Here is a 13167-nt window from a genome sequence, read left to right as displayed (position 1 = left end):
GATCCGTAAACCGACAAATTAAAAAATCCTGGCTTTATTCATATTGATGTCAGAAATAAATCTTCAAAGACTCCTTCCATGAAATAAAAGGTGATTTAACTATTATACAAACCTCATCAAAATGTTCAAACAATGTCTTCAATCTTTTTCTATGCATAGAAGCACATGTGACGGGATGGAACTTAAACTTTCCTCCATCCACTGGAAGTTCTATAGGTGTGTCTGTCTGTAACCTATGACCCAGTACTGTAATCAATATCATTGCATTAGTTTTATTATGTAAAACTAAAGAAGCAGATAAATTCTTCTCTTGTTGCTATAAACATAAGTCATGGCTATCGTAAATTTCGAGTCTATCAAACTAATATGTATGCATTTATATGTAGGATAAACTTAACATAATCATTAAATTGTGAAATTGTTTTCAAAATCATTTCTTAAATAATCATGATGATTTAAAATTTGCTTGTAAATAAACTAGCTATTTAAAGTATTTTTTTATTACAAATCTTCAGAAGTATGAACATCCATATTCTAAATACTGTCAGTTTTTTCCAGATTCTTAATTGAATAATATAAGACCTTTATTTTAAGTAATTCATGAAAACTCGGAAAATAAATTCTCTTATTTACGTGGATGATGTGGTTTTCATTTTCAGTTCATTTCAATCATTTCATTCTTAACAAATAAATACCTCTCTCTTTCTATGTTTATACAAAAATTGAGGAATTGGTAGACTAAAAATGAATAAATAATGTAACACACCACTTGTTGCTTGCATCAACACTACCAAGCCAATGGTTTTGTCTTCAGTAGATGGACTACTATGACCGCATATAACACATTCATACTCCTTTTCTTCACCAGGAATATAGGAATCATTCTGGGATTCTGATGACAAACTAGGTTTAGGGTCATCATCTGAAATAAAAAACATTGTAATAATGCCTGGGTTCCTAGACATAGATCATAGATCATACAATTAATATCATTGGGAAAACAAGAATGTGTCCCAAGTACACGTATGCGCCACTTGCACTATCATTTTCTATGTTCAGTGGAACGTGAAATTGGGGTAAAAACTCTAATTTGGATTAAAATTAAAAAGATCATATCATAGGGAGCATGTGTACTAAGTTTCAAGTTGATTGGACTTAGAGTGGGGGCCCATATTCGCCGGGGACACAATTTCGCCGTTTTATGATTTTGAGGTGTAAACACTTCAAAGGATGGCTGAAATGGAAGAAATATGCCGATAAATTATAATTTTATAACAAATATGATTATTTTTTAAACTTAAACAAAATTACGGCGCTTACTGCAAAAAATCCAAAAACGGACAAAGATTTTCAGTCAATTTCCTGAATGAAAAACAGGATTTTCAAAGATTTTTTTCTTAGTAATTTTTGACTGATTGGCCTAAATTTCTGTTTTTTACAACTTTGAAATGTCTGCTGTTCATCTATAATGAAATTTATTTGATAAATATTATATAAAGCTGCAGTTATTTGGTTTTAAATAGATGTGTAAAAACGGCGAATATGTGTCCCCCGTTGACAAAAAATCAGGAAATTTCAAACACCCTTTTATCCAACTTTTCAGATGATTTTTCTCAAAACAAACAAGTTTTCAAGCTAAGAATATTTTACATATGAAGTTATCTTCATATAGAAATATCAGTATACTTCAAAAACATAAAGACCTGAACATAAACTGAAGAAATCATGGAAAGATATGGCGAAAATGAGCACCCCACTCTAAACTTCATCATAAACTACCTTGACCAAAAACTTTAACCTGAAGCGGGACGAACAAACAAACAGACGAACGAACAGAAGAATGAACGAATGAACAGACGAACAAACAGACCCATAAGACCAGAAAACATAATGCCCTTCTACTATCGTAGGTGGGGCATAAAAAACACAAATATATGGGAAAATGATAGTTTTTAAAGATGAAAAGGACTTTATTTTTGTAAAACCAATTGCTTTTAATATATCTTTCATGGCACAAACACCATATAATCTATCATATTTGTTTTCAACATAATATAAAATGTCTTTTTTGAATCTATTCATTTTGACCGATGTTGAGACATGGAACAACATATACCAGATATATCACCGAGACATGGAACAACATATACCAGATATATCACCGAGACATGGAACAACATATACCAGATATATCACCGAGACATGGAACAACATATACCAGATATATCACCGAGACATGGAACAACATATACCAGATATATCACCGAGACATGGAACAACATATACCAGATATATCACCGAGACATGGAACAACATATACCAGATATATCACCGAGACATGGAACAACATATACCAGATATATCACAGAGACATGGAACAACATATACCAGATATATCAGCTTCTTTATTTTGTTCCATGAAGGCTTTCTGTTTGTTGGCAAACTGTTCCATAAGTTTCTTCTGTCTTTCTTTGGCCTTCCTTCTCCTGAAACGTAACAAAGTATTGTTATTACAGAATTTTATACATTAAATGGGGTAAAAAGGCAACTATGTGTATTAGTTTCATAAAAAGAGATTGATAGATTGTATGTTGCTTGACATCGAGAGGCAAATACTTCATGAATGTTTTCATAAATACAATATGTTGGTTCTTTAGTTAAGGTTTTCCAGGATAAAGGTCAGGAAAAGTTAGAATGCCAACTGAAAAGGTGGATACATTACATAGGAACAGATATTTGACCTAGCAATAGGCCACCTACCGACCCCATATAGAGAGTTGTTGCAAGGAGGTCTTTATGTGCAAAGAGTGTGGCATACTCTTTACATGAGACATTGGATCAAAAAAAGAGAAGAAAGAAAAATAATGTCATGCTATATGCTCTGAAAGGCCTTTAATAAGGATCAGTGGAATCCAAACAAAAACAGTGCTTAAAATCAATAAGTGATAATGGCAAATAATGTGATATTCCATATACAGTCAGGGGCATTACTTAAACAAGTAACAATTAAAATTACCTATACAAGTAATGTTGAAAACGAGGCTTATTTAAATATAACTTATATAAGTTATTTTTCTGAATATTATTTTTATAGGTGTCCAAGAATACAGATTTTACTAGCTTTAAATAATTTTCACAGTTATCTGGTTATTTTTCCCTTGATATATAAAAACTAATTCTTCAGAAACACTAATTAACTTTCCGACGCACTTATCTTTCATACCGACGCTTCTGGGTCAAAGATTGGTCTCTTGGGACTATTAAATTATCATTTTCCTCTAAAATCTTGAAGGTAGACTGATATAAATAGATAGATACTTGTGAATTAATTAAGACCTGAAGTTATTTATAATTTGTAACCTAAATAATTTAAATATGTGCCTTAGATAAGTGTAATTGCTATTTTTTTCAAAAATGTTTAAAATAACTTATTCAAGTAATATTTTTGTTATTATTTTCAAAGTAACCCTTCATCTCTATACTCCTCTCAAATTTGATAAATTCTTTATTTTATGATATAAAATGTAGTTTAAAATCATGAAAACTACATTTAGTCTATGTTTCTATTGAAAATTAAAATAACTCTATTAAGTCATTTAATTGTATTTAAAATAAAAAATTACTTACATAAGTAATTAAAAAAAATAACTTGTTTAAGTAACGCCCCTGACTGATATAGAAATGACAACAAAATCATTGATCAAATTACAGAAATCATGAATAGCCATCAGCTTATCATGATGCCATATTAAAGTTCACAGAAAAAAAAAGTTTTAATGATATCAAAGTAATCTTAGATTTCGTATCAACAACAAAAAAAAGAAATTTCAATGATGTAATTGAAAAATTTGTTTGGATATTTCTTTTGTCATTTTGCTTTATCCAAAACATTTTCTTCTAGTCTTTATTTGGTGCTGTCCAAAATAAATAATGTCACATTTTATGAGATTGGCTTTATCCATACCTTGACTTTTTTTAACATACCTTTCCTCATCTCTTTCTGACTGTTTCAGGTTGTCTTTCTTAGGACTCGTCACACTGTACAGTTCCTCAATGTTCCTGGCACAAGTGGTACTTTGTTGAGATAATTTATCTAGAACTCTACCAATAAAATAAGGTCCATCCCCAATAGGAGCGTCACCAATAGATCGATTGGATCTTGACAAAGGAATATATTGTTCTTCTTTCCCAGATAATTTAGCATGAAGTTTAAACAGTAAAGATATTATGCTTTCATTAATTGGCACATTTGTATATTGAGCTTTATCAGTTTCTACACCTTTATTTTCATACTGTGAAGAGGCATGTTTGGCACTTGTAGGAGTTGGTAACTTATGAATGGGAACCAGTGGGAATGGGTCATTATCAAACTCTATTTCTGTAGGAACAGGCACAGGATTAACTGCAGGTATCTGTCCTGAATGTGCTGCGGTAATAGGTCCTCCAGATACTGAAAAATAATAATGTTTTAGGTAGTGTTGAAAAGTTAAATAAAATACTAAAGTTAACATTACTGTGTGTTTGTTTTTCTACATTGGCCAGAGGTATAGGATGAGGGTTGAGATCTCAAAAATCATTTTTATCCCTGCCACAGTTTTGCGCCTGTCCCAAGTCAGGAGCCTCTGACCTTTGTTAGTCTTGTATGATTTTTTATTTTAGTTCATTTATATATTTTTCCCAGCTTAGTATGAGATTCATTATCACTGAACTTGTACATATTTTTGTTAATGGGCCAGCTGAAGTACACCTCTGGGTGCAGGATTTTCTTGCTGTATCGAGGACCCATTGGTGGTCTTCTGCTGTTTTGTGCTCTTTGGTCGGGTTGTTGCCTCTTTGACACATTCCCCATTTCCATTCTCAATTTCATTACAATAATGACATTCATACAGGTATTAAGTATCTAAGCTGCAGTAGCATATGTTAAGAAAAAGAATAGATAATTGTAACATTCTTTGTTTATACTCCCATACTACTTTTAAATGCTGAGAAAGAGTTCACATTTCATATAATTTGTAAATGAGAATGTATAACAGCATAATTTGACGATGAAAGGATTATTTCTATAGCAATTTTACCAGATTAACTTGCTGAAAACATCAGTAATGTCAGTTTGTTAGATAATGACCAGTTTTAGAACTCACTTGATAAAGAACTAGGAGCTAAGTGAAACATTTCTTCCAGACTAGATAGAAGTGAGAATTGCTTATCTTCAATAGGAATTGGCACCATAACTTCTCGGACAATCTCTTTAGCATTCTGTAGAATATTACTACCAGAAAACCATTCATTGTATTGTTTATCATGGACTAATCCATTGAAACTTCTGATCTGAAATTAAGTCATAATGTAAAAATTTCTCAACAATTAAAATATATGCATTTCCTTAAATTCATAATTTCTTTCAAATATGTCTTAAATTATACATTTTACTTCAACAGATAAACATTTTTTTTTAGATTTCATTACTTCGTGAATATCAATTTTTATTAAAATTCAAATGATTTTCAGACTGCTAGAGTTTACAGACATAAACATAATGTTCCAAATTATTGAAATAGTGACTTGTAATTTTCAAAATCCACATAAAATTTGTTTATTTTACAAGCCTGTGTGTGTTTCATTTTTTCAGTGATATAATTTTGCTTGAGATTCTTCAAACATTTTTATAGAGTGCACTTGCATTCATTGTTTAAGGCCATAGCATGACCCTCAAATTTAACTTTCTTAAGATGTTGCTGTTTCACTGCCTTTTAAAAGACATATTTTCAAATCTTGCTGTTTATAACTATAATCTATAATAGTATTCCTCATCATACAAAACTTACTAAAAAAAGAAATACACTGAACATTAACTGGAAGGGTTAAAATACAAATGATTTATGAATGTAAATTTAAAAAGAATAAGAAACCTGGCACTAACATAATCTTAAGAGTGAGAGTCAAGTACTTATTGTCTTAAAATATTTTCATTCACCTTACATAATAAATATAAATGTTTTAATCTATCTAAATACTAGAATTGGGACATTTGATGTGAGATCAGTAGGAACAACAGGAGTTTAAAATACTTACTACTTATATAACGGAACCATGAGGATATAAATTATAAAAAAAACTTAATATACATACACTAATGTCATAGTAAAGAAATATTTACCTTGCGACTAGTATCTGGCGGTGGTAAACACAATGATAAATCCATAAGGTGGATGGCATGGTATAAAATACTGTCTGGCATACTTGTGGACATTAAAGCCTATCAAAAAAAAATTAATGAATATTAATATTGTTTCTGAGAAAATCATTTTTTTTATTCATCAATTATCCTTTTATTCTTTAATAACTAATTTTCTAGGAATAGATGACTTTAATAACAATTTTTTTTTTGTGTCAAATGGTTTTCTTCTATGAATATCAAAGTCAAAATGGTTGCCATGAAGATATTATCTTAGAAAACCTTACCTTATGCATAACAGTAAACAAAAAGGAATGCATAGTTCTGCAGTGCAATATCTTATAAAGATCTTTGTACTCCGGATTAATTTCCCGTGGACATCTGAATGGTGGCCATGGAGATGCTTTCCCTTTGAATTTACCAGTCTGTTTTACACTGTAAAAAATTACATCAGAATTACAACTAGAATAAACAGCTGCGCCATGAGCGCATGATACGCCCGACGTCTTGTGTGGAAGTTTTATGCAATAATCATAAATAGTTTCTGAGAAAGTTTTAAGCAATTACCATTTATTGCTTTTGAGACAAGACGGGACATGTGTAACCCCCCACCCTGTTTTTTTTTTTTTACAAATATCACTAAAATAAAATTTTTAATCAAACCAAAAAGTATACAGATCTTTAGATTAATATAACAAAGAAGTGTGTACAGTTTCAAGCAATAATCATAAATTGTTTTTGAGATACGATGTGACATGTAAAAAAAAAACTCCCCTTTTTTACAAAATACTCAATAACTCAAAAATAAAATTTTGAGTCATCACCAAAAAGTATACAGATCTTTAGATTAATATAAAAAAGAAGTGTGTAAAGTTATAAGCAATAATCATAAATCGTTTTTGAGATACGGCACGACATGTAAAAAACCCCTCCCCCTTTTTTACAAAATACTCAATAACTCAAAATTTAAATTTTGAATCATCACCAAAAAGTATACAGATCTTTAGATTAATATAACAAAGAAGTGTGTGAAGTTTTAAGCAATAATCATAAATCGTTTTTAAGATAAGGCGCGACATGTAAAAAACCCTCCCCCTTTTTTACAAAATACTCCATAACTAAAAAATGAAATTTTAAATCATCACCAAAAAGTATACAGATATTAGGATCAATATAACTAAGAAGTGTGTAAAGTTTTAAGCAATAATCAAGAATCGTTTTTGAGATACGGTGCGACATGTGAAAAAAAAAAACACCCCTGTTTTTGTTACAAAGTGCCGTAACTCAAAAAGTTTAAATCTTATTTTCACCAAAAAGTATTCAGATCATTTGATCATCATAAAAAACAACTATATTAAGTTTCATGAAATTTAGGTAAGTCGTTCTCAAGTTACGGTGCAACATGTTTACGCCGGACAGACAGATGGACAGACGGACGGACGGACGGACAGACGGACAGACAGACGGACACCGAACATTTGTATACCATAATACGTCCCGTCAAAATTTTGACGGGCGTATAAAAACTATTCAATAACAAAGGGTCCATTTCACATCCTAATATAACCAGAAGTTACCATACAATTGATACTAAGGAATAATGATAGGTGCAGTCAATTTTAAAGATCAAATAAAAGGGTTTTTTTTCATCACAACTTTCTCTCAAGCATAATAAATTTCAAAAGTTTTAAATAACCCCAAAGGTCTTCTATCACAGGTACCATCACCAGCATATTACATGTACAAGTAAATTAAGTAACAAAACATTTGTTTCATAAATTTGATTAACAATCTTTTTATATAATTGGAACTCAAAATGAGAAACTATTCACTTGGAAGCAAGATGTTGGACATAGAGAGGTTTTACTGCATTTGATAAATGAAAACAGAAAATGTTGGTAATCCCTTTTTTAAGAAAAGATAACCTGAGGTTTGTTTATTTTCTTTGATTGAAGATGTAATGTTGATGTCATATAAACCAAGATTATCTTACTAATCTGTATATCTGTCCATAGATGACTGCAAGTCTTTCTTGTATAAAGCTCTCATTGACACATGCACTGGGTCAAAATCTTTCTCCCAAATTTCTCCTGACAAAAACAATATACATGTATTAGCATTACTACTGAATATGGTGTCTCATTTAATAGCATTAACAACAGTCAGTTTTCAGTTATATAGACACTGCAATCTGTATATATGTGCCTGTCCCAAATCAGGAGTCTGTAATTCAGTGGTTGTTGTTTGTTCATGTGTTACATATTTGTTTTTCATTCATTTTTTAATACAAAAATTAAAAATTAGGCTGTTAGTTTTCTCGTTTGAATTGTTCTACATTTGTTATTTTGGGGCCTTTTATAGCCTTTGGTCTCTTGTGGAGAGTTGTCTCATTAGCAATCATACCACATCTTCTATTATATAATCACATACTGTGAACTAAGTAAACTTGTCTAACATTGTAAGATATTTAACATTTGTAATTTTTGTTTATACTTTCAAAAACTTGGTAGCATCTCATTACCTGCTTGCTAACAACATTAGCCTTATTCTGTCACAGAAATACTTTCTAACCTTTGGGTTTATATGTCCCTTGCTGTAATCCACCACTAGCCTCTAGATTAGGAGCTTTATAATCTGCCACCTGCAAATTATATTTCAATATGGTTTTCATATAGATCAAATGATAATAGAGTTTAAACTTAAATTATCACTTTAAACAGCACATTTTTGCACTTAGAAAATTGTGAAAGGAACTAATAAAAACTTAACTTCTAATACCAAAAATAAATTGATGTAATGCTTAAACCTTAAGGTGAAAAGAAATGTACAGAAAAACTTAAAAGGATTATATAAATGGTACCATTAGAAAGCAAGGTCTTCAATGGTATAAGGATTATATAAATGGTACCATTAGCAAGCAAGGTCTTCAATGGTATAAGGATTATATAAATGGTACCATTAGAAAGCAAGGTCTTCAATGGTATAAGGATTATATAAATGGTACCATTAGAAAGCAAGGTCTTCAATGGTATAAGGATTATATAAATGGTACCATTAGAAAGCAAGGTCTTCAATGACATTAACATATATTTTATAATTTTAAGGTATGGTGGGGCATACATTTTTCATATGCCCTCAGTACTATGGAAAAGAGGCATCAATGTCATTTTTTTTATGATAAAACAATGTTCAAAAGTTTGCTACTACACATATGTGATTCAAATTTTGAAATAAAATTAGCTTTTTACTGTGTACTTCATTTGATAGTAATAAAAATTCAAGCGAATGATTAAGATCTTGCTCAAAATAATGCCAGAAAGAAAGTGAATTTTTAAACAGAATCAATTTTGTAAATTTTCACCTACAGCTAGATTGTCTGTGACATACAGGATTCAAAAATATTTCATAAAACATTTTTGTGTGGCACAATTGGCTATATAAGGTTAACTTCTAAACAAATACAAAGCAATCTTTGGCTATATAAGGTTAACTTCTAAACAAATACAAAGCAATCTTTGGCTATATAAGGTTAACTTCTAAACAAATACAAAGCAATCTTTGGCTATATAAGGTTAACTTCTAAACAAATACAAAGCAATCTTTGGCTATATAAGGTTAACTTCTAAACAAATACAAAGCAATCTTTGGCTATATAAGGTTAACTTCTAAACAAATACAAAGCAATCTTTGGCTATATAAGGTTAACTTCTAAACAAATACAAAGCAATCTTTTCATAACATTATTTAGAATTAAATTACCTCTTTTAGAGTGGGTTCAAACAATTCCTTGCCATGACCAGTCATACCAGATTTTTCTGGCATTAAATCCATCAGTTGGCTGTGCTGTCTGTCTGCCATACATAATAATGTAGACATTTCTAATCTTGTTAAATTAACTTCTGTAATTCCTACAATAAGTATTTTAAACCATCATTCAAAATTATTCTTGTAATGAACACATCTCTCCTTCCACACCATCCACAGAATTGAACAACTTTACATAAAAATATTACTATAGTGCATAGGTCTATTGAATTATAACAAGTTAAAAGCTTTATGATTTGAAATGTTTCTTTTTGTAGTTTTATAGATTTGTCACAAAATAAAAATTCCAAACTCAATGGAGCATGGCATAGGCGTGACTGATAAAAATATTACTATAGTGCATAGGTCTATTGAATCATAACAAGTCAAAGGCTAAATGATTTGAAATGTTTATTTTTGTAGTTTTATAGATTTGTCACAAAATAAAAATTCCAAACTCAATGGAGCATGGCATAGGAGTGACTGATAGAGATTCCAAAGATCATTTCTTTTTACAACATGATTGATTCATCTATTGTGAAAAAATGTAGAATGTTGACTTTATTAATGCCCAACTGCACTAGATATACTACCTAGATATGTCCTGATTCCTAACAATGTACTAAAGTAGGTTAATACAGCATCTACCATAGCTGATTCCTGATCTCCTTCAAGTTTCACGTTCATAGGGGGTGGTGCAGTGGAGTAGGATAACCAATTGTCTATGTGGAACCTGGAACACAAATAATGTAGAACCACATGTATATGAATATTCAACTAAAATATGACCCAGCAAATAACACAACTTCTGGTGCCACTTACTATCTGTTTTAAGATAATAGATTGAAATCAAATAAATAGTTTTATCGTACTAACAGCTATCCACTATAAATAAAAGACTTTATCTTATAAATTGCTTTCAACAGGTTGTATATTGGATAAATTACATTTGGATATTGTAGCAATAAAGTGATGAGCACAAATTGTCCAAGTCATTTATCAATAATATATACCGGTAATGAATTTATTGTACTATTTTAATGGCAAAATAATGGTTCTTATCTTCCCTTCTCCCTTTACGGTTACTTCACTAGAAAGTATGGTATGTTTTTCCAGGCATCAGTGAACATTTCTGATTTGGTATGAATTTACTCTTGTATATATATTTTATATGCATATGCAACTGGCAAATAAATATGTTATAACAAAGAGTCAAACACTAACAGTATTCACAGTACGTTTATCTTGAGTTATCTTACCTTTCTAAAACTGTTCTTACAAAGTAATCCGGATCAAGTTTACAGGCACAAATCTGGAATAATAAATTTAATATGTGTTTACTTTTAAAAAACTAGACCCAGTAAAAACAGCTATAAAATCGGCAGACAAGCATAAGAAGGTAATTGAACATATCCTAGCTGCGGAACCGTAGCTCTTAAGTCCTTATGTAATTTTTTGACTATTTGCAGAACACCTTCCAGCTAGACATGTACACCTTACAATCATTCCATACACCAAGTATAGTAGACCTATTGCATACAGTATAAGAAAAACAGACCAAAACACAAAACTTAACTATAACCACTGAACCCTGAAAATGAGGTCAAGGTCAGATGACACCTGCCAGTTGGACATGTACACCTTACAGTCCTTCCATACACTGAATATACTAGACCTTTTGCTTATAGTATCTGAGATATGGACTTGACCACCAAAACTTAACCTTATTCACTGATCCATGAAATGAGGTCGAGGTCAAGTGAAAACTGTCTGACGGGCATGAGGACCTTGCAAGGTATGAACATACCAAATATAGTTATCCTTTTACTAAATATAAGAGAGAATTTAACATTACAAAAAATCTTAACTTTTTTTTTCAAGTAGTCACTGAACCATGAATACGAGGTCAAGGACATTGGAAAAGTGACTGACGGAAACTTAGTACCATGAGGCATCCATATAAAAAGTATGAAGCATCCAGGTCTTTCACCTTCTAAAATATAAAGCTTTTAAGAAGTTAGCTTACGCCGCCGTCACTGCCGGATCACTATCCTTATGTTGAGCTTTCTGCGACAAAAGTCTCATGGCTCGACAAAAATCCTGTTTAATTCATATAAACTTTTCAAAATGTGAGTTTAAATTATTGCGATTATAACCCTGTCTCATTTTTCGCAATAATAAAAACATCGCAATAAGTTCTGAACTTACAGTACTGTAATAAAACATTGTGAACAGTTTTAATCTTGTTGTCATGTGCCATTCATCACTGAAGACCTTCCGACAAACTATCTAGATATAGAACAAGAAAAGTGCTATCTTCTCTCTTAGTATATCATGTTTATATAATGCATACTTATTCCTTATCAATGTATTTAGACAACTGATCACACAAAAAACATTTCCAATTACCTGCATTAAATATAAGTCTGCATCTACCATTGAATAACAGAAATGACATTGTATATAGGTCATAGCTTGACCTTTGATCTGTAATCCATTTCTAACCCACATTTGGCTGTAGATTTCAGCAATTCCAACCTGTATTTGTAGTGGGTGTATTAATAAGGTCTTTAACATTTTCTCTGTCAGAGGTATATCTTTGAGATGGAGTCCCTGAATCTGTATACCTTGTACCATAAAGCAGGCTAGATATCTATGTAAGGGCAGATGGAATGTCAACTGGTATGGATTTGGCTGAAATTAAACATTAGATTTTAATACATATTCTGTGTATTTGTAAAAAATATTTTATATTTCTGTTAAGTTTAACCTTTATAAGGAAACAATTTTCTGTTTATTCCTCCTTTCACTTTATAATTACACTATTTTTGTTGCATTTATTATTAGGTTTTTTAAATACAAATTGATTTCTCAAAAAAACAATGAACAATTTCAACATAGATATAACTGGTGTAGAATTCTTTCAAGTGTTTATAATAATATTTACTTGAAACCAGTAGGTAATGTTTACACAAGGTAGCATCACAACAATCCTGTGGTGGGTTCATGCATGTATTTATAATATTTAGATAAAAATAAATCTTAACAGTTGATAGTATTTTATAAATTTTGACAAACATTCAGACATGTCTTTTGCAAAGTCTTTGTTAACGTATCTTTATTTAGTTTTTGCATTGATACATTGTTGCACTATACATGTTCATATGTGTTTTTACTATACTTTTTTG

At 30.8% G+C, this 13167-nt stretch overlaps 1 protein-coding gene across 4 annotated transcripts in view; it reads right to left on the bottom strand.

Moving 5' to 3' along the window:
• The window catches only part of LOC143064902 (E3 ubiquitin-protein ligase ubr3-like), a 57493-nt gene that overhangs the window by 24533 nt on the left and 19793 nt on the right, over positions 1-13167 (bottom strand). For all 4 annotated transcript variants that reach the window (XM_076238104.1, XM_076238106.1, XM_076238107.1 and 1 more), the window contains 13 exons: positions 12389-12673; positions 11239-11291; positions 10573-10712; positions 9935-10083; positions 8747-8816; positions 8169-8265; positions 6463-6610; positions 6158-6256; positions 5142-5328; positions 3985-4450; positions 2389-2486; positions 767-922; positions 113-246 (listed from right to left, as the gene is read on the bottom strand). In XM_076238104.1, the coding sequence (XP_076094219.1) occupies positions 113-246; positions 767-922; positions 2389-2486; positions 3985-4450; positions 5142-5328; positions 6158-6256; positions 6463-6610; positions 8169-8265; positions 8747-8816; positions 9935-10083; positions 10573-10712; positions 11239-11291; positions 12389-12673 (2082 nt within the window). The remainder of the gene's footprint in view (positions 1-112; positions 247-766; positions 923-2388; positions 2487-3984; positions 4451-5141; positions 5329-6157; positions 6257-6462; positions 6611-8168; positions 8266-8746; positions 8817-9934; positions 10084-10572; positions 10713-11238; positions 11292-12388; positions 12674-13167) is intronic.

The sequence above is a fragment of the Mytilus galloprovincialis genome, chromosome 2, assembly GCF_965363235.1.
Source record: "Mytilus galloprovincialis chromosome 2, xbMytGall1.hap1.1, whole genome shotgun sequence".
In the NCBI taxonomy this organism is placed as follows: domain Eukaryota; kingdom Metazoa; phylum Mollusca; class Bivalvia; order Mytilida; family Mytilidae; genus Mytilus; species Mytilus galloprovincialis.
Note: the sequence above shows the minus strand (reverse complement) of the source record. Positions and strands in the feature narration are given on the sequence as shown.